The sequence below is a fragment of the Thunnus thynnus genome, chromosome 1, assembly GCF_963924715.1.
Source record: "Thunnus thynnus chromosome 1, fThuThy2.1, whole genome shotgun sequence".
Classification (NCBI taxonomy): domain Eukaryota; kingdom Metazoa; phylum Chordata; class Actinopteri; order Scombriformes; family Scombridae; genus Thunnus; species Thunnus thynnus.
The window spans coordinates 31707149-31728948 of NC_089517.1; the positions used below are offsets into that span (position 1 = coordinate 31707149).

The 21800-nt window shown below is 39.8% G+C and overlaps 3 protein-coding genes across 3 annotated transcripts; 1 reads left to right on the forward strand and 2 right to left on the reverse strand.

Annotated features, from left to right (window-relative positions):
* The first annotated feature begins 1151 nt into the window (after positions 1 to 1151).
* Positions 1152 to 13466, forward strand: LOC137186680 (aminopeptidase Ey-like). The gene is made up of 21 exons (XM_067595749.1): positions 1152 to 1535; positions 2907 to 3537; positions 4824 to 4966; positions 5287 to 5426; positions 6730 to 6856; positions 7034 to 7188; positions 7520 to 7633; positions 7771 to 7914; positions 8191 to 8256; positions 8391 to 8456; positions 9340 to 9512; positions 9651 to 9727; positions 9821 to 9954; positions 10066 to 10121; positions 10215 to 10362; positions 11150 to 11241; positions 11664 to 11771; positions 11923 to 12090; positions 12481 to 12621; positions 12828 to 12909; positions 13008 to 13466. The coding sequence occupies exons 2-21, from the start codon at positions 2909 to 2911 to the stop codon at positions 13167 to 13169; spliced, it is 2925 nt and encodes a 974-aa protein (XP_067451850.1). The 5' UTR covers positions 1152 to 1535; positions 2907 to 2908; the 3' UTR covers positions 13170 to 13466.
* An 880-nt stretch (positions 13467 to 14346) lies between these two features.
* LOC137188990 (mesogenin-1-like) lies at positions 14347 to 15275 on the reverse strand. The gene is made up of 2 exons (XM_067598603.1): positions 14592 to 15275; positions 14347 to 14433 (listed from the first exon to the last, which is right to left on the reverse strand). Exons 1-2 carry the CDS (start codon positions 15273 to 15275, stop codon positions 14347 to 14349), a joined length of 771 nt encoding a protein of 256 aa, XP_067454704.1.
* A 4424-nt stretch (positions 15276 to 19699) lies between these two features.
* On the reverse strand, positions 19700 to 20674 carry LOC137188997 (neurogenin-1-like). The gene is made up of 2 exons (XM_067598615.1): positions 19916 to 20674; positions 19700 to 19762 (listed from the first exon to the last, which is right to left on the reverse strand). Exons 1-2 carry the CDS (start codon positions 20672 to 20674, stop codon positions 19700 to 19702), a joined length of 822 nt encoding a protein of 273 aa, XP_067454716.1.
* Between the last annotated feature and the right edge of the window lie 1126 nt (positions 20675 to 21800).

Consider the following 21800-nt stretch of genomic DNA (forward strand, 5'->3'; position numbering starts at 1 on the left):
AACGTGATCTTCCAAAATAAATTTTGTTAGGCTTTTCATTGTTTGTCCTTTGTGACCAGGTTACATCGCTGTCTCTGTCTCTCTCCTCTGCTCTGCTCTGCTCTGCTCTCTGTCTCTGTGTCATGGTTGTATAAAGAGTCTGTGTGTCTGCTTGATCGAGGGCAGGGCTGAGCTACACACGCAGAGCAGAAAGACCACAGTGGGCAGGATGAAGCTCTGCATTCACACAAAATCCAGCAATTCGGCACCTTCCTGCAGGGTTGTGCGGAGGTGTGGTCGTGTTTATTTGAAAATAACATTTTATTTAACTGATTCATGGCTTTGTTCTTGACCACCGCTGCTCTCTCTCTCAGTGTGTGTGTGTGTGTTTGAGTGTGACCTCACTGTATGGGGTCCTGTCACACTCGCAGCACTATACTAAATACTGCCAGCCTATGGTACCTTTTCCACCTCAGGACAAAATGTGAAAGTTTTCCAGAGAGGAGAAACCTGTCATGTTCCAGCCGGTACAAAACACTAAGTGCTAAGTGACACTGAGCGTTCAAGGTAACAACACGAGCTGATAAGAGGTTTTACTGACTTTTTATGACCTGTATAAGGTTGAAAATAAAATGGTTAAAAGGGCACTGCAGTGATTATACATGTCAAAGTTAATCTATCAGTCATGATGAGCACCACACAGCCTGTGAAACCAGTTGTGTAATTCTTTGGCTTTTCTTGTGTAATGTCATATTTGATGAGATTACTCACATCTAACTTTAGGCTTGGGCTTGGAGACAGAAAGTGGTCATAGAGTATGAAAAATATGCATTTGCCAAGCAGGGAGTGTCGAACGAAAAATGTTATTTTGTGTTTTTGGAGCTTTTTGGAGTTTGTGGCCATGGTATTTTGCAACCTTACCTTCACAGTTTTAGTAATTATCTGGAATCACTCTAACGTGATGACAGGCAGTGTAAAGCTAAGTACATATGTAGTAGGCCATGACAAGCAGAGAATAATTTTAACAGAGTGGGAGAACATTTTTTTGTTGAAACCAATGGGAAAGCTTTCTGATGTGATTTATTTCTAATGTGCCTAGCTGCTGTTGCATTTCAAAGCTTCTGATCTTCAGCACCATTTCAGTTCACTCCATGCTGATGTGGTACAGGAGTTCCCCAAACCTATCAAGCTTCACAACAAACTGAAACGAAACACTTTGAAATGTCAGTTAGGAAAGCCGACCGCATTGTTCCAAAAGTTTATGCCAGCTAGCATGCAACATAATTTCTCTTGAAAATGATCTCCAGCTGTTACAGTTGCACAACCAGGAAAGTGGCAGATTTTTACCTTATTTGGTACGAAGAGTATTCTGCTTTACAAACAAGCTCATCAGGATGCATTTTTCAAAAGAGAGATCTGGGGCATTTCTTCGCGCCATTGGACAATCAACTGACATGCTAAAAGTGAGTGCAGTGTGTCAGCTAACACTGACTTAAAATCAGATTCAACAATCTACATGCGCAAGGGCAGCTGAGTCAAAACTAACTAAATACAAGGTAAGAAAAAAAATACATTAAAATGGTTTGCCATCATTGCATCTCACAATAATTTGGTGTTTGTGTGTCTGTCTGCATGTAATGTGGGTCTTTAAAGTGATGTGGCAGCTATATCAGACCTGTGTTAAAAAAATGTTGCTTCCACTCGTAAGATTCATTATGATCCAAGAAGGTCAGTTTGAGTAATAGATCCATGAGTCTGAAGGCTTATCAGACATCAAAAAACTACAGAGTTTTATAATACTGTGCGTTTTTGCATGGAGTGCTGATGTCTGAACAGAGCTCTAAAGTAGAATTATGCTTATGCTAACACACATAAACAAACCTACACAGAGAAGGGTGTTGAGAGGATACATACATGTTATCTAGTTGTACCAACAAGTAGAAAAGAAACAGCCGCACAAATGTCTCTCAACATTTGCAGCCCATAGTCTATGAATACTTTCTGTGTAGATACTGTACAAAGGACTGAAACTGCTTCTGCTGTGCTACTGATGTGCTGCTTTAACTACATAGCATGTGTAGATATGTCAGTGTATGACTAGTTTGACACACCTGATTTACAGTGGGCCATAGCCCAAACACAATACAATTCTTGCTAAATTACTTGACTCTGGTTGTACACAATGTTGGACTATCAGACCATCATCCACCATCCTATTGTGTTGGCTGCTGATGCTTCTGTTTGACTTTATATTGGACAGAGGTTGATTATTCTTTATACTTCAGTAATACATTTGTATATTTTCTTATACTCTTATACTATATGGTTGCAGGCCAGATTCCACATGTCATGATGTCACCAAGACATTTATGTTAAGAAAGGCACCACATGCATCAAATATGTGTTTTCAGTTTTACCATTGGAATATCTCCTTTTCTTAAAGCCACAACTATTTTGGTAAGACACTGCAAATTTAGGGTTTGCACAACTTTTGGGGCTAAATAAAAGTTTATGCAGTTTTGTAAACCCATCTTTAGACCATTTCATTTCATTATGCAATGAAATTGGCTGCCTCACAATCGTATAACCAGTTCTTGTATACACTTGACATTTTCACAATGTACACACACACACACCAACACAGAGTACTGTACTTCTACTGCCACACAATTTACAGTCTTGAATAAACAGAGACAACACAGGCCAGCCTCTACAGAGGGTTCTATTCAGAGCCATTATGCAAGTATAAAGTTCACAGATTAGGCAGCGCTCTCTCTTATCTCAAGGACTTTTTGCAACTCGTTGTTTCGGACTTTCAGCTGTTTCCCCACCAAGCAGATGAACCATTAACTTTAGGCTGAATCTGACAACACAGGGTATAAATAGCAACCCGTTTCCCCCTCTTGTCTTCTTCTTCTCTGGTGGAGACATGGGGAAAGGAATCTACATCAGCAAAGCGGTGGCAGTAACCTTATCGGTTGCAGCCATTGGCGCTGTGGCCACCATCATAGCCCTGTCTGTGGTTTACGCTCAGGAGAAGTCAAAGAATGAAGAGGCACCTACATCCACAGCCAACCCTAGTTACTCCACCATCACCACATCCATTGTGCCCTCCACTATGCCCTCCACCACGCCCTCCACTCCGAAGGAGCCCTGGGACTACTACAGACTTCCAGACTCACTTGCTCCTGTCTCCTACAATGTGACCCTGTGGCCCCGGCTGAAGCTCAACGCAGACAACCTGTACATCTTCACCGGAAACTCCACGGTGGTCTTCAGATGTGTGAAAGACACTGACCTCATCCTCATCCACTCCAACAAGCTCAACCTCACCACCTTCGACGGACACCTTGCCAAGTTGAGGGGCCTGAATGGAGCCACTGCGCCCAGCCTGAACAAAACCTGGCTAGAGGCTCCCACCCAGTATCTGGTAATCCAGCTCAGCAGCCTGCTGCAGGCCGGCAGCATGTACGAGCTCTTCACCGAGTTCGTTGGAGAACTATCTGATGACCTGGGAGGATTCTACAGGAGTGAATATATAGAAGATGGAGAGAAAAAGTAAGAGCTTATGTCAAGAGTTATGTCATAGTGAGGATGTAAATCATGCAAATCATGTATTGAAACAAGGCCTTCACTTTAAAGGAATAGCTTGTCATTTTGGGAAATCTGCTTATTCGCTGTCTTGCTGAGAGCTAGATGAAAAGATTGATACAAGATACAAAGGTAACAAAATCTCCCTACCAATACCTCTAACTCTCACAAATTAACATGTATTATCTCATTTGTTTAATTTGTACAAAAAACAAAGCATAAAAGTGACAATTCACCTGTTTCCTGTCTTTGTGCTAAGCTAAACCAGTCAGCTACTGGCTGTAGCTTCATACAACATTTACCAAAGAGACATGAGAGTGGTACCAATCTTCTCATCTAATTTGGAAAGAAAATGAATAAGCAACATTTCCCAAAATGTCATACCAAATAAATAACTAATTGTTATTAGTTAATTGTTATTAATCGTTAGTTGTTATTAAGTATATGAATACTAATTATGTTATGTTTTAATAAATGTATAAGGTGGGCCATTAATATCAGGGATCCTTTACTTCCTTTACTTTACCAGTTTAGAGGATAAAATTTCATTTTTATCCTTCTAAACTACAATGTAGGTAAAGGACTATTCTCCACTTCATACATCCACAGCCTAACCCTTTGTCACAGGATCATTTCAGCAATCTTCTTGGGTTTTTATTGATAATTCTTGCTCCAGGGCCCTTCTTTGGCTTTGGGCCCCCTGGATCACTTTATGTTCCCCCCTAACAGCGTCCCTGTTCCTGCAGTTACACTGCAGGTTGACAGCATATATTGGTTTGAGTTTGTTAATATCTAGAAAGAACTTCTTTCTAAATTCACGAATAAGCATCAGTAGTATATTATATATATATATATATATATATATATATATATATATATATATATATATATATATAATATACTACTTATATTATATATTATATAATATATATTATATTAATGTAACTCAGATGTGTTACGTTCTGAGCAATTGAGTGTTTTTGCTAGTGCCTCTACAAGTAAAAACTGCTGAAAACAAGTTCACAACCCTTTTCCACGGGCTGCTCAAATTCACTCTGGAATTTGTAGATGTCAACAACGAGGGAGATGTCAACAAGTCAGGTTTAGAGACAATGGTTACACCAAAAACTACACAACTACTTCTAGAGACCACTTTTATTATATCTAAGTATGAGAGTACCTAAGGGTGGAGGGTTCCTTTATGATTTCTCATCTTTATGTGGATCTTAATCATTGGTGTCTGCTATTGTCAGAGTTGTGGCCACTACTCAAATGCAGCCAACTGACGCCAGGAAAGCCTTCCCCTGCTTCGATGAGCCAGCTATGAAAGCTGTCTTCCACATGACTCTCATTCACCCCCAGGACACTGTGGCTCTGTCCAATGCCATGAACTACGGCAAGTTCTTCTTTCATTGTTTAGTGCAATGTTTCACAAGTATCCAAGAACAATGTTGGCTAGTCTCCCAAAACTTTGAGAGTAATGTGCTTCACTTTGATTATTTGATTGATTAGAATCAAATAGTAGAGGTTTCTTTTTGTTATATAAGTTATATTTAGTAGTTAAAAATGATAATAAGTGATGGATGTCAAATATGACTTCTACCGATAACACACCTAATGTTGCCACTGCTGTATTTTATTTTGTATTAGTTCATAGGCACACAATGAACTCCTCATTTCTTTATTTATAATAAATCTGTCTTTTTCTCCACACAGACCCTGTTAACGTCACTATGGATGGCGAGAATTTAATCCAGACAAGCTTTAAACCCACAGAGATGATGTCTAGCTATTTGCTGGCTTTTGTTGTATGTGATTTTACATACATTGCGAATACATCGGATGCAGGCGTATTGGTAATTATTTATCACATTTTTAAGTCAGCATGCAGCATGCACCACTTTTTCAAATGTTTCCTCATAATGAGAATATTGATTATCAAAACCCTACAAATGGAAAAGGATGTAACATATCAGCATAATTTAAATTCATAGTTCTTTGAATACTTCTACAGTTACATTACAGTGCATGTTGTATGTCATTTTTGTTTGTCAGAGAGACCACTGTAGCACTGGAACAGCAGTTCTAGGCTGCTGTGCTGAAACAGACTCTGACTTCTGACCTCTCTGTTTAGCCTAACATGTGAAACAATAAACTATAACATTAATAATCATCTTTAAGAACCAAAGCAACACCTTACTACGATACTACTACTTCTACTACTATTGCTACTGCTACTATCCAGTACCACTGTTGCTACTACAGCTTAAATTAGACCCAATAATTCTAGTTGATCTGAGCCCAACACAGCCTGCACATTCAAGCAAGAAGGCAGTCCAGGCACTCCAAATGTAAGGAAATGTAACAGCGAGGAGGGAAGTATTAAAAAGCCTTTATTGTAGTGGCTAAATCATTAAAAAAACATGTTTCGACCACTGTAGGTCTTTGTCAGGGCTTTCAGATACACACTACAGGTGTGGCCTCACCTATATAGTAGCAACAGCCAATGGGAGGCAATTACTTGGCCTAGACAATAACATGACAGGTGAAACAAATTGAAAATAATGAAAAAATTGGTAAGAGATTACACACAAATTAATAAATGTGCATCATAAATGGAAAATAGGTACCCATAGGCTGTGAGGAAAAAAGGAGGGCCTATACAGAATTTTTAAAATAGAAAACATGTGAAGTCTATATCCTCACTGAGAACAGGATACAGCCTGCACATTAGTGAATCTGCACATGTGCTTTGACAGCATATTGGAAGCGACTGGTGTACACTGACATTTATTTCAGGCCTGTTGTGAACTTGGATTCCTGATATGGTTTAGTCCACTCAGTTCTTCAGTGTTGAAATGATCAGAAACATAGCAGTTATGTTTTGACTACTGCCACATATACTAGATCATACATAGTTTTAATTTTTAATAATTTTGTACCTATGCCTCTGATATAAAACTACTACTACTGCTACTATTACCAGCACATACTGTAATATTAGAAATAAGTCAAACAACCAAACTAATGTGTTGATTGCTGCTCTGCCTGTTGGTTGGAGTGTTTCTATCCTGCCCTCTGCTGGTCTTAAAGCTCAGCACAGGTCTCTGTTCTACCGACATTTCTCTGTGCCATTAATAAAGCGCTGTTTATGTTCAGATCAGGATCTGGGCTCGCAGGAAGGCCATAGAGGAGGGCCAGGGAAACTATGCCCTGGAGAAGACCGGACCAATACTGGCATTCTTTGAAAACTACTACAACTCTTCCTACCCCCTGAGCAAGTCAGGTAGGACCAAGACAGACCACAGGGCCAGTGGATAAACTTACATTATTGTATTAGTACTTCTAACCAATATTAATTTATGTATAAATTGTATATATACTGCATAATTGCTTTATATTTTTGAAAATGTACATTCAGCGGCCTAAAATGATCTGTTGTGACCTCTCTAATTGTTTTTAGACCAGATCGCTTTACCTGACTTCAGTGCTGGAGCCATGGAGAACTGGGGTCTGATCACCTACAGAGAGACCGCCCTCTTATATAATCCTAGTGTGTCGTCCAATGGAGACAAGGAATGGGTGGCAACAGTCATCTCCCATGAGCTCGCTCATATGGTATTATCACATTGAATGGTGTGCTGCCCAAAAACAATCAAATATTTGATGGTAATTGTGTTTAGAACAATTATTTTGAAATGTTTTTTAAAACCTGCAAATGAAGCAAGATCATTTTACTTGTTAGCTACTCATTTCTGATGAAGTCACTGTGGACAGTGATGTATCTTATTTCACAGCATAACCATTTTATACATTATAGAGCAGGTTTTAAATAAATCAAGATCTCTTTTTAAAAACAAATGATGATACTAACAGTTCTGATGGATTTACAATGGACTCTTCAAAGCATATGATGTACAAGTTCACTAACATGTCGATCTGCTCACAGTGGTTTGGGAACTTGGTGACCACAAGGTGGTGGAATGACTTGTGGCTCAACGAGGGATTTGCTACCTACGTCTCATATCTTGGAGCCAATTATGCTCAACCAACTTGGAATATGGTGAGTTTTATAGATACATGAGGGGGATTAAAATTTACTCATTGGATATACAGTACTGTGGATCTCTCATTGCTCCACTGTGATAATGTGTCATGGTCAAATTCTAAATACAAACATTTTTCTGTGTTTTTTTCCAGAAAGATTTAATAGTCCTCAATGAGATCATTGGTGTGATGGGTGTAGATGCCTTGGCCTCCTCTCATCCCCTTTCATCCAAAGAAGAGGACATCCTGAAGCCAGAGCAGATCAGTGAACTCTTTGACTCCATCACATACAGCAAGGTGCAGTATAATTGACTGTAACATGTCACAGCAACCCCTTACCCCAATATATTGCTCTCTTCATGCTTCACTAGTCAAGATGCTGACCTCCACTCAACAAAATAACAATGAACCATTCTCTCTTTTTTCTGGATGACCCTCATCAAAGACTTCTTGACACTTTCATTGAGAGCCACAGAATTAAATTATTAATCACTGATCCTCATTCACAGATTGCTGTTGTTCTGTCACATCTGATATGTCACCCTGCACACTGCTAATATCCTTTCATTACAGGGAGCCGCAGTCCTCAGGATGCTCTCAGAGTTTATAACTGAGGATGTCTTTTCCAAAGGACTCCATGTGAGTACAGCTGATTAAACTGAGAACTGTTCTGAACACATGTTTTTAGTGCATGTTAGTGTCCTGCATCTAACTTATTTTGCTTACCACAAAAGCACAATTGGTATAACCAATATTTTATTATCTTCCTGCAGACATACTTAGAGGAATTCAAGTATAAAAACACAGTCTACACAGACCTCTGGAAGCACCTGCAAATGGTAAGATAGCACCATCATTGTGACCTCTACTTTAAAAGGAAATGCAACCAAACCTTTTTTTTTAAAAATATGAAATTACTGAAAAAGCAGATGTTTTTCTAAATAAAAGAAAAGAAAACCTAGCGCCACTAGCTGTCAAGCTCTGAAAAAGCTAAAAAAAAAAAGTATGCAAACCTTACAGTCAGCATGTTCATCATATCAGAACGAAACCTGGAATGAATGTGAATATATTACTGAAATAATGAAACCAGAGGTGCAACTCCAACTGATGAAAACAATGAATCATGTGTGATCACCCTCTATTGGTTTGTCACTATGAACGACGCCTTTCACTTTACACAATAGTCTTTTGACCCATCGTTAATATAACAAGATTAGGAGTCTGCAGGAATTGCAGGTATTTGGTCATAAACCAAAGTTGTGGTCAAAATGAAATTTTGTCAGAGGGTCACTAAAGTCATTAGGATTCATCCTCTGGGAACCATGAATGTCTGTACAAAATTTTACAGAGATCCATTGGACAGTTCACATATTTCAATCTGGACCAACTGACAGACCGCCATTGTCATCCCTAGAGCCTTGTTGCTAGTGTGACTATATTGATATAGTGCAGCTTTTAAAAAAATAATAGAATGAATCTACATGTTACTGTGTCTCAGTGATCAACAGTCAACAGTAGAATTCAAGTTCTAATATCAGGTCAAAATTTAGAAGTCATGGCACCTACAGGAAATACAAAAAATATATCAGAAATATGTCAAAATATACTATAGTTGCACTGCCCTCTGAACTGTCTGTCTGAGGGGAGAGAAGATAGAGTATTTCTCTGCAGGAATCCTTGAAGATTCATACAACTATTAATATTTCAATGTTCTCTTACCAGGCGGTGGATAAAGCCAACATAACACTGCCCTACTCTGTGGATGATATCATGAACCGGTGGATCCTCCAGATGGGGTTCCCGGTGGTCACCATCAACACCACAACTGGAAGAATCACACAGAAACACTTCCTATTGGACCCAGATTCTGTAGTGGACAGACCTTCACCATTCAAGTAGGAAAAACTTTTACATTTTTCATGCAAACCTGCTTTATATATGCAGTTATATTTCGCCTTGTCATACTAAACTCACCAGTCTCTCTGTATACTCTGTGTTTATGTACACGTGTGGCTGGATGGATGTGGCTCTAGTTATTTGTGGGTTGTCCCTGTTACATGGATTAAAACTGGTGCAGCCGAAAAACAGTACTGGCTTACTGACAAAGAAGGTAGGATTCATTTAAGACACATGTTAAGAGCAGTGTAAAGATGTTGAACGCAAAGTGAAAAGATATATTATTTTTCAATCTCCATTCAAACAGGATCATACAGTGAAATGGCACTTGGCCCTGATGAGTGGTTGGTGGCCAACATAAATATGAAGGGCTTCTACAGAGTCAACTATGACTTGCAGAACTGGGAGCGTCTCCTTGCCAAGCTGAGCTCCAAACATGAGGTACAACACCTGCAGATGACAATGGTGTTGCAATACCTCTCCAGTGCTTCTAAATGACCTCCCAAGCCTCCAAACTCAATCTCTTAAGTCAATTCCTTGTTCACTTTTCAGGATATTCCAGTCATCAACCGAGCTCAAATAATCGATGATGCTTTTAACCTCGCAAGGTGAGATCTTTTTTTTTAATGATTTTTTTTTATAAAGCATTGTTATCAAATATTTAAAGAGACAGCCAAGCAAAATATGTGTGCCATTTTCAGGGCAAAGATGGTGAGCACAACTCTGGCTCTGAGGACTACCAAGTTCCTCCATAAAGAAGTCGAATACATGCCCTGGCAGACAGCCAATCGCAACTTGGACTACTTCTTCCTCATGTTCGACCGCAGTGAAGTGTATGGACCCATGCAGGTGTGTGAACAATGCTCAACATTTGTCATACTTGATCGATTAATGAATTACAATGCTGAATCCAAAAAAAAAAAAAAAAAATCAGCTGAGATAAAAGTGTTTATTGAGCAATGCAGACTGGTTCATCATAGGAAAACACAAGTTGTGGAAAAGCCGCATATCCTTTACTTGAAGGAATAGTTGTATGTTTTGGGAAATTTTCTTGCTGAGAGTGAGATGATTAATTAACACAATCTTCTCAGCAAGAAAGCAAATAAGGGTATTTCCCAAAATGGTGAACTATTTCTGTGAGTAAATACCACTAAATAAAATAACTCTTTTACAAGTAAAAGTACAGAAGTATTATCATACAGAGTGCTATAAATACTATTATATAGTATGTTTTACATTATTTGATTATCATTACAGATGCATTAACATGTAAGCAGCATTTGACTGTTGTACTTGGTCCAGGTGGAGCTAATTTGAATGACTTTATATACTGTTGATCATGTTAGTCTATGATAAATCATCCTGCTTTGTATATAAAGTATTAATCTGCAAAGTGACTATTAGTAAAAAGTACAATATTTCCTTTTGAAATGTGGTGTAGTAGAAGTATGTTGCATAAAATGGACTCTGGTAAATCGGCTTGTGTTGCATTTAATTGCAGCGGCAAATCTTTGCTCATCATATTTCAAATATGCAGATTAAATGTAACTTCCCAGTTAATTTCTTCCTTGATGACCCTTTTATCTTTTCAAACAGAAATACTAATTAACAGAGCATATGTATCTTCATCCTTCAGGCATACATAAAGAAACAGGTCACTCCTCTGTTTGACTACTTCAAAGATATCACTGCGAACTGGACCAAGATCCCCGACAATCACACTGACCAGTAAGGATGCTAACATGTTGTTGTCTGTTTTAAACCCTGTCTGTCACTCTTTTGAACACAACTTACATGACGCAAAATGAGCCACAGTAAACTGTATTCCTGTTGTCCTACATGCAGACTCAAACAAAATAGATAAGAGAAAACTTTAATGATCCCCTTTGGGAAAACTGGATAATTCGCAAAGTCTCTCTCCATCGTCTGTTGTAAATCTTCCCACGCAGTACCTCACATAACCTTCTCCACACCGTGTCCCTGTCTCCTGTATCTCCTTAATGTGTTCACTTTAATTTGCTCTTATCTTAATAGAAACATATTCTACCTTTCTCTCAGGCTTCTGTTCACTTCCTCCCTTTTAATGGACCACTTGATTAGTGTTAATATTGCCCTGACCTCCTGTCATCATCTTGTGTATCCCTGTACAGGTACAACCAGGTGAATGCGATCTCCATGGCCTGCAGCACTGGAGTGGAAGCCTGTAGGGAGCTGACTAGTGGCTGGTTCACAGAATGGATGAAGAACTCCTCTAAAATGTAAGTTCATACCCCACTCCTTTCCTTCCTTACCTTCCTTTTTCATACACTGTTGGTTGCTTACATATCCCTCCTCTGTCCTCTTCATTTGGTATTTATGTCACATTTTCCTACATGATAACCTCAACTCTTTGCCATCTAATCCTCCCAGCATCAGTCCCAACTTGAGGTCCACAGTGTACTGTAGTGCAATCGCGCAGGGAGGAGTGGATGAGTGGGACTTTGCTTGGTCCATGTACAAGAACGCCACCATCGCTTCAGAAGCCGATAAACTCATGTACGCTCTGTCCTGCACCAAACAGCCCTGGCTGCTGAACAGGTCCGTGGCATCCACAGCATACTTACTGAATGACCTTTAAATTGCTGAACTGGACTTGCTTTCTCATTGTTTGTGTTTGCTCTTCTTGTGGTCATTTTGCAAATTTTAAAGACCCCTCTAGACATTTAAGATATATAAAATACTCTGTTTTGAGTTATAATTTGTGCTTAATATGGTATTTATACAAAAAAGTTAAAATACATCGTGAAAATTCTTAAAATTACACACTTTCTCTCTCCCTCATTGAAAAATCCAGAATCTATCAATATGCAAACATTTTTTATTTCAAAAGTTAAACGGCTGGACACAAGATGTCTCTTACTTCAGTTTTCAGGTTTTCACATCACACTTATTGTAAGTTGCACACTGTTTTCTGTGAATGTGTTTCAGGTATCTGGAGTATAGCCTGGACCCAAAGATGATCCGTAAGCAGGACGCTACCGCCACCATTGTTTACATTGCTAGTAACCCCATCGGTCAACCGCTGACTTGGGACTTTGTCAGAAGCAAGTGGGACCACATATTCAATGAGTGAGTTCTCCCTGATGTACACACATATTTGCCGTCTAGTGGTGCTGTATAACTCAGTTGTTAAAGGAATTTAGTGTCAGGGCTGCTGACGAGGTGACACATGTTAGAAATGTTTGGTAAATGTTTGCAACAAAACAGTCACATAACACAGTCTGTGGTGGATCACATTATGATCTAAGCCTTTCTTATTCTTTCCTTGTTCTCAGCTACGGTGGTGGATCATTGTCCTTTGGAAGACTAATCGATGGAGTGACCAAACGATTCTCCACCGAGTTTGAGTACAAGCAGGTAGCGTTTGATACATATTTATTGTTGTTTTCTATAAGACCCAATATTGTACACCCCAAAACAAAATCCCAATCATTTTCACCCTGTTTCTCTCTTAGCTGCTGCAGTTCAAAGAAGACAACGCAGGACAGTTTGGTTCAGCCACCACGGCTCTTGAGCAGGCATTGGAGAGAACTAAGGCCAACATGAATTGGGTGGCCAAGAACAAGAAAGAGGTGTTTGATTGGTTCACCAATGAAGCTCCTTCTCCTTCAGTTTAACTCTCTCCAGTACACTGTTTTTAAGTGTAGATTGTTTTATTGACTTTTACTCCAGTTGAAACCAGATTTATTATTACATATTATACAAAGTAAAGTTTTGATAAAGCCTTTTTATGGATAAAGATTGTTTGCTACCAAAATCTGGTTTTGTGTGTTGAAGATTTTTAATATTGTTTGTACTGTGCAATATTTTAAAGATCACTGACTTAATAATATAATTTTTGATATTCTGTACTCACCCTATTTTTTGCATTTTCTGTGGATGTCAGTGTATGAAATAAAAGCTGTATTAAATTATGACATTTTGTACTTCTACATTTAAAAAGTCCTTTGAATGAGCTTGGATGTCCAGCTCCCCCTGATCACAGTGCAGACTGCAAACTGCCTCACTGAAAATAAATATATACAAATATTTAGTTATTGTGAGTAGAGCAGCTCCAGACATCAGGACACCATCACAGATTACAGTGTTGTCATAACAGCAGCATAAAACATTAATTCACAAACAGGCCAACCATCTTCAATGACCAAGACACCATATTAAGCTCTGGTCCATTTTGGACACTGCAGAGAAACATCGTCTAACAGGAAGTGACTATCATAACAGGGAGTGGAATAAAAACTAATGCACGTTAATCTCTTCTCTGAATCACAGTATAAACAGCAGAAATGGCCAAGTTTCTGAACTACATCCTGGGTCAGTTATTTATCTTGAGGTTTCTTTTAGGGTCTCAACCACGAGCCATGTTTACACAGGATAGAAAAGGTGCCAATCAACAAGCTCTTGTTCAGCTGCCACTCCTCTCAGTAGGGGTCTTTCCTTAAAGACTTTAGAGTGGATGTGCTCCCTGCTTAGCACCTCATTGTCATGGTGACAGCTGCAGTGTTTGTGTAAGGAAGTGGAGCCAATCACCAAGTCTGTATATATGATTTCATCTGTTAGTAAAATTTGAGCCAAAAACAGACACATTTGGATGAGTGCACCAAAACTCAAGGGTTATTATGATAAATAATGTTTATTCTGTTCACAAAGCTCAATAAATATACAGTTCTATGTACAAAAACACACAAAAGGACAGAAATGTGCTTTGTTCAAAATAACAAAAACATGAAGTTGTGTCCATATATTTTGTTAGAGGTCATTGTTGCAATGAAAATAGATGAGTGACCATGTCTCTCAGCATTGTCTGGGAAAAGTGACATTTTGGAGTTGTTGCTGTGGCATCCAGTACTGCTCACTGTTGAAGCAAACTCCACTAGGAACCTGGTGACAGAAATCAGATGTTGGTTAGGAACACATTCGACTGTGACTTTCTGGAAAATCTTTGTAAATACATTGGTAATGATAAACACAAGCAAATCCTCCATTTACAGTTAAGAGTTATTTAGATTTATGGATTTCTGTGACTGATATGAACATACCTGATATGAGTTCTGCAGAGAGGGCAGCTGGACTGTGCTCATGGTGTTACAGCCTGATTCTTGTGAGCTGTGGCTGGCGGCTGGCTGACCCAGGAACTGGTTGAGAGTTTGAGGCTGCACCACTAAGCCTGAGGATCTCCTTTGCTCCAGCACCTCCTCGCTGAGGCCCAGCTGGGCTGACAGGTAGGAGATGTAGCGGATGGTGAGGCGCAGCGTCTCAATCTTGGTCAGGGTCTGTCCGGCTGGTGCCACTGATGGTGGTAGGTATGCTCTGAGGTGATGCAGAGCCTTGGTCAGATCCCTCATCCTCAGCTTCTCCCTCTCGCTGGCCGTCTGGCGCTTCTTACCCGGATACCTGGACCTGGATTTCTTTGTGGTGGAGGTGGTTGTGGAGGATGTGGAGCAGGGCAGAGTCTGTGTCTCGTGGGTAGGACGAGGCACTGTAGGGCTGCTGAAGATGAAACAGTCCAAGGCATCTTTTTCGTTGGCCTGGAGGGAGGTGGGGGAAAAGCAGAAGGAGTCCACAGAGGAGGTGGGAGACAGGCTGCTGCCAGCGCTGAAATAGCCAGGGTCCGAGGCTGGATCATAGGCCAGAGGATCGTAAGACTTGTCCAGCAGAGACTCGCAGTCAAACAGGAAAGAGTTCTCCTGGAACTGAAGAGGAGGGCAGTAGGACACATCCATAGCTGCTGGTGTAGTAGTTGTTGTCGTAGTTGGTTGCAGGCTCTTCCCTGAGCAGTGAGCTGTCAGTGTGTTGCTGGTGAGGCAGGCAGAGGATAGTGAGGAGCAACAAGGAGGCTGCTCCATATATGTGGTGGGAGGTGCGAAGTTGCACCTCCGGCAGCCACCTCTGGTCCTGAGAAGCTCTGGGAGCAGGGCCGACACCTAGGCCAGGGGGTCCCATGGGAAACAGGCCAGCTCCTGGAGAAGGTGTGACCTGGCAGCTCGCACAGGCATCATAAACTGGACAGATTCACACTACGCTCCTGCAGCCTGGGAACATGATCCTGCCATGACAGGGGTTGTACCTGGGTCACAGATCTGAGTAATTTAATTATATTCCAGTGTGTCGTGGAAGCAGCTAAACCAAAAAATCTACAAAATCAACTGTAAAACACAAAGGTGCTCACAATATCACAGTTCTTCTGATTATGCACCATTTTCTGAACAGGTGGGAAGACAGATGGATGAGTAAATGACAAACACAGTAATCAATGCTGTGTCCCATCAACATTCATATACAAGTTTAGTGAGACATTGAAGATAATATGGCAGTTCTACATCTGATCAGTGAGGCTCTTTCTGTCCTGGTATTTGATTCCCTGCTCGGTTGGGCTGGAGAAGTGTGCCGGGGCAGCTGTGAGGTGTGAGGAGTTTACACCTCATCCTGTTTGGACAGCAGTAGGCCTCACAAACCTGGGAACCCTGATCCTCACAGAAAGAATGCACAGCAGCAATAACTACTGCCCAGCAAATCTTACATTTTATATTTTCAACTGTGTCTCTTATCCAGTCAGACTTCCTGTGAGGTCCATGGATGAATAATGTTCAGTTCCCAGATTGGTAACATTACAAACAACCCACAGCACTAAGATGAGATGATAATAGCACCTTGGTAATATTAAGGAGTATTGAATAATAATTAGAAAATTGGAGAGAAGTGCTAAAAAATGGTCAATAATAGCTAAGGTTGGTGGCCGAGGGGGTTTTGATATGCAAATTTGAGCGTCAGGATCATGATTCATTGTGCAGCTGAGGACATGATGCATCATGTTGTCAGGATTCAGTTGAATATTATTACATGATACAAGGGGAATAATGGACAAATTTGCAGTATTCAGTTTGCTATTAGAGACATCTGCAAATGTTTTAATCTGCTTTCATCAAAAATGTTTCAGTTCTTTTGTCAGCAGTTACTCTTTTTCATTTTGTGACAGAAATGGTTCTATTATACTGCTCTGAGGTTATACTACAGTTATGTTTTGAAAAAGAGCAAGAGCTGCATATTGATATAACTGCATGTCATATCAAATCACTGGTGAATTTAATTTAATTTAATGCATAAACATGCACTTGATACCATTCAACTCACAAAGGTAACTGCATAACCGTTGCAGCAGTAACTACTAAAATATGTAATGTTTACATATTTGTTATGCTCAATGGTTCGTTTCATTTTTACTCACATTTAGCAGAGTAGCATTTTCACATTTGAACGGTATCTACAGATCACTGTTTTCTTTCTGATATTTCTGTGGATTTGAGTGTCAGGTGGGGAAGGTGGATCTGAGTCCTGAGCAGCGTTCCCACAAACTGCCGCGTCACATTTGTCTCCTGCTCTGCAGCAGAGGTGAAACCTTGTTATGAGTAGACGTGTGAACCGGTCCCACGCAGCTCTCCACCACCACTCTTATGCAAGAAAAAACAGACATCTGAATGAGGAAAATATAAGAAGTAAAGGTGGAATTCTTCTGAGGACTTTTGAAAGTCAGATTTTCTCATGTGTGTAAACTAAATGTCAGTAAAACAGATTTTTGCTAAAGCAGTGGTTTCATTTTTTGTTTATTCTCGTGCTGGAAAGAGTGTGAGGTGACACGAGACCTGACTACTGACTTGAGGACTAGTCCCCACATTGACCTTTAACCCCTCCCCCCTGCCACATACATTATTATGTGACTTATGACATTAGATGAGTCATGAGTCAGTTTTATGTGTTTTTGTCACACACTGTATATGACTGATAAATTAAGTACTCACATTCACATCAGTGACACATATAAAATGAATGATTGTACTTATTAGAACTTCAAATATTAATTTTCCATATAAATATCTATTTTATTTTATATTTTGGGAAAGATCCTGTTCTATTTCTATTGCTGTTTCTTATTGCTGGTATAAACAGAATATCCCCAGCTGTCAACTCTCTTCTTTCCCTCCCAGGCAGATGATAGAGAGAATCTGTCTTCTCTTAATCCACATTAGCTCTGACGGTGTTTACTCACATGTAATGAGTGAATAATCAGCACAGCGGTGCTAACCCTTTCATCCCAAACCCTTTTAGCCCAGAGAGTTTATTAGCTTTACTGTGATGAAAGACTTAAGTGAGTATATTAGGCTTTGTGTTAGGTTTGCTGCATGCATATCAAATGAACTGCACCTATGTGGCAAACTAAACACTCAGGCCTAATTCCCCTGTCTGATGTGTAGAGCCACACTTCTCTATGAATATTAAAGCCCTCTGTAGTAGGTAATTAGGGCTGTAGGTGAGAGAAGGGGGAAAGAGTGGGAAAGATATATCTTAGTCTAGACTTAGCGGTGCCAAGGACCTCTGTGTGTTTGCAGAGCCCCATTAACAAAGATACACTAAATAAACTAGATAAATTGCAGCAGGGGCTGATCTGCTGTAACCTCTCATGTTTAAATCCAGGAGAGAAAATGACAATAAAATATCTGGAAAGACTTGTGATTATATTATATTATATTATATTATATTATATTATATTATATTATATTATATTATATTATATTATATTATATTATATTATATTATATTATATTATATTATATTATATTATATATCATTGTATACTGTATGTGTATGATTCTATTTTGCAACCAAACACATTTTCAACCTGTTGTGTCACATTTTCTAAAAACAAATTGTTTTTAAGTGTTGCAACAAACTCCATTTTCCTCTAAAGAATTATTTCTTGTGATGTCATTACAAACTTAATACTGTGCAGCCAAACATTGTTCAAACCCACAGAACCATTTTGACTTTTAGTGGAGATGCAAAGGTTTCAAAGATACCAAATATGTCCGGCTAAATTTGGGGGGAATGTGAATAAAATAACGCACAAGACATTTAGAACATTAAAATGTTTAATGAGTTTTTTGTTCTTCTCTTTTTTAGATAGTTTACAGTGAAGATGCTGACAGAAAACATGTGGAGGGAGAAAGGCGTGTTTCAACCAGGACACCCCTGGAATATTTCCCTGTGTTCGAATGGTGCAGGCTTTTCACTCACTGTAAACACCACATACTGTACAGTAGCTTGAAGAAAGAGTTTGAGATTGTCAGACTGAGTGGAATAAGGTGACTTTAACAACCTTAAAGCTACTTAAGGAGAAACTAAAGGGGGGGGGGGGGGGGGGGGGGGGGGGGTGTACATTAAGGGGTTAATCTCAAACTGGCAGGTTTTGTTACATAAGTAAATGTGTTTGGCTTTTGTCAAGCTGAAAATTTTGATAACTGCAAAGGAAGATTCCTTCTAATTCATAATGTCTGTATATGCTTAAATTACATATTATAAAGTAATATCTTGGATAATGTATAAACAAGTGTGTAAAATAACTTTTTGATGAAGCTTTAAATCCTTTTTAATACACCTGACCAATGCACTTCATCTTACTTTGTATATTTTATGGTGGCAGCTGCTACATCATGATAAAACAATAACAGGCAGAGAGCCTTGCCATTTTATTACTATTTTTTTATTACTATTGCTTTTCATTACTATTACTTTTACTATTGTGTATTTTATTAACACTGGGAACCATCACTAAAGACAATGAAGTCTTAATCCAGTCCAGAGGCCACTGTTGAGCCTGTGTGGTACCAGTGTGCCTGTATGACCAGGAGAGGGCACTGTGTGACATTTTTTCCTCGGAGCACCAACTCCATTATGCCTCCTACTCACGGGGAGCTAACCAATCTGACCACATGGCTCCATTCTCTGTCTTTTTAACTATCCACTTTCCTCAACTTTAGCCAGCTTCTAAATCTGAACAACACACATAATGATTACCTGTCTGCATGGTCAATATGTTTAGTAAACAACCAACATCATGACCTGCAATCAAGGTAAGGAGGCTTCAATTGAAGACACAACATCGTGACATTTTAATATTTTATTATAAATAGTGGTATAAAGAAATATAAAAATAGTTGTTAGACATATCAATATTTACACTGAACATTTCATAGGACAAAATAAATAAAACGTAGAATCGCATATATATTTCAAATAAATTACTTGATTCACAGTGAGGCAGTTAAAGCAGTGAAGTAGTTTGTGTCTGTTGTTGGATGATGACGGTGAAGTGTCAGAGTGTTTCACCCCAGTACTCTCTCTGAACCAGCGGGATGCAGAAGTCTTTGCCACACATCTGTATTGAAAAGAACAACAGGAAGGTTTATTAGCATTTGTACTTAGAATTTTTTCAAAAAGATGCAAGATGAGTCATAAAAATAATGATTTTGATTTAGTTTTGAATGAGTATTGTGGATGTACATGGGTCTGTAATAAATGTTTTCCATACCTGACAGGAGGAGGGATGTGTTGCTGGATGTGACTGCAGGACGGCGTCCATGCTGATATCTCTCTGAGGAGCTTCACTATACTGTCTACTGTACTGATCCAGGGCCACTCCAAAACTACAGCTCCCTGAATGCAGTGCGGCAGGCTGACTGTGACACTGGGTTGGATACAGGCTCTGGTTCAGGCTCTGGATCTGCAGCTGGGTCTCCTGGCCTCCCAGGGAGCTGTGCTGGAAGTAGCTGAGGATGTCAGGTGAGGAGGTGTCACTGGCCGAGGTGTCTCCTTGCTCCCTCCTCTGAAACAGCACCTCCTCGCTGAGGCCGAGCTGGGCCGACAGGTAGGATATGTAGCGGATGGTGAGGCGCAGCGTCTCAATCTTTGTCAGGGTCTGTCCGGCTGGTGCCACTGATGGCGGTAGGTAGGACCTGAGGTGATGCAGAGCCTTGGTCAGATCCCTCATCCTCAGCTTCTCCTTCTCGCTGGCACTCTCCCTCTGCTTGCTGCGGATCCGGGTGGCTCGGCCCGTCTTCCGGCCACGTCCAGACAGGGAGCACGATGAGGACTTGAAGGTCTGGGAATATCCGGTCTTAGCTGCCTTGGGAGTGGAATGCGGCAGCCGCTGGTAGGTGGGTGACAGGCTGGAATCCATAGAGGGCACAGGGGAGAGTGTTTCTAGAGAGGAGATACTGGAGAGGTCCGAGTCGGAGAACCACTGGTACTGCAGGCTATCGTTGAGCAGAGAGACAGAGGAGGTATCCATGTTGTGTGCAGGGACTAAGTGGTCTCACTAGAGAGACTGGGAGGCTGTGTGTGCTGCTCAGCTCTGTTGCACTGGTTTATAAGTCCAGGCCAGGCCACAGAGGTGTGAAGTGACACCTCCACAGATTCTCACAAACCATCACTGTCTAAAGCAGAGGCCACTGCCCCACACACACACACACACACACTCCCTCACTAGGACCCTGTCTCTACCTCTCCTCTGTGTCTGGGAAAGTTCAGCTACAGGAGTTGAAGTGTGAATTCTGACTCCTGCTCAAAACAATAAACAGTTTTTGCTTTCTGGGTTTTCATCCCTGCAGCAACACAGATGCATTTTGCACATGTCAGAGGGATTATGTTTGTTTTGAATGATCAGATTTCTCTCTCATTCACTTTTTCACACTAAAGTCAAAATAACTGGTCAGCAGACAGGACAACATAACAGGAAAGTGTGATGAAGCTGTACACTGCAAAAATATAACCTGTACACCCACACAGAAAAAAGTGCCTGAACTCTTAGTCAATGCTTCCAAAATCAACATGTGATCACAACGCTCCATACATGTACATACCTACAATAACAATAAATCCAAAATGTTTACAATAGTAGAAAAGTATGTGGAAATTAAATAGGATTTGGGATCCATTAACACCAAATATATATAGATCTATAGTTGCAAAGCATAAAAATCTGTCTTACAAAATTAAGCACCAGAGTGTATGAATATGAAGAACAAGTCTGCACAAAAATACAATCCTATAGACTGATAATTTGCAAAAATGTCCTTATACTCCATTACATTTATCTGACATCTATAGTTACTACTGTAGGTACTTGAAATTCTACATAAAAAAACACACACAATCTTATAAATATGAGGCATTTGTACAGATTTAACTACCCAACATTATATAAAAAGGTTAAAATTAGCCCCACCACTACAACATTAAAATGCTGCAACATGATAATGCATTACTAATAATCTAATAATTTAATATGTGTAATAGTACAGCACTCTGAAAAGGTTTCATAATGAGTACTTTTACTTTTGACACATTTTGCTTTGCATACTACTAATTCTGAATACAGGACTATTTTTACATTGTGGTACTGATACGTTAAGTTA

Bases quoted from the DNA above. Each gene is read 5' to 3' on its own strand.
- LOC137186680 (XM_067595749.1), top strand. From the start codon at position 2,909: ATGGGGAAAGGAATCTACATCAGCAAAGCGGTGGCAGTAACCTTATCG. The intron at 9,728-9,820 runs GTAGGATTCATT...CCATTCAAACAG, and splicing joins CTGGCTTACTGACAAAGAAG to GATCATACAGTGAAATGGCA. The intron at 10,363-11,149 runs GTGTGTGAACAA...TTCATCCTTCAG, and splicing joins AAGTGTATGGACCCATGCAG to GCATACATAAAGAAACAGGT.
- LOC137188990 (XM_067598603.1), bottom strand. From the start codon at position 15,275: ATGGATGTGTCCTACTGCCCTCCTCTTCAGTTCCAGGAGAACTCTTTC. The intron at 14,434-14,591 runs GTATGTTCATAT...TTCTGTCACCAG, and splicing joins CTCTGCAGAACTCATATCAG to GTTCCTAGTGGAGTTTGCTT.
- LOC137188997 (XM_067598615.1), bottom strand. From the start codon at position 20,674: ATGGATACCTCCTCTGTCTCTCTGCTCAACGATAGCCTGCAGTACCAG. The intron at 19,763-19,915 runs GTATGGAAAACA...TTTTCAATACAG, and splicing joins CACATCCCTCCTCCTGTCAG to ATGTGTGGCAAAGACTTCTG.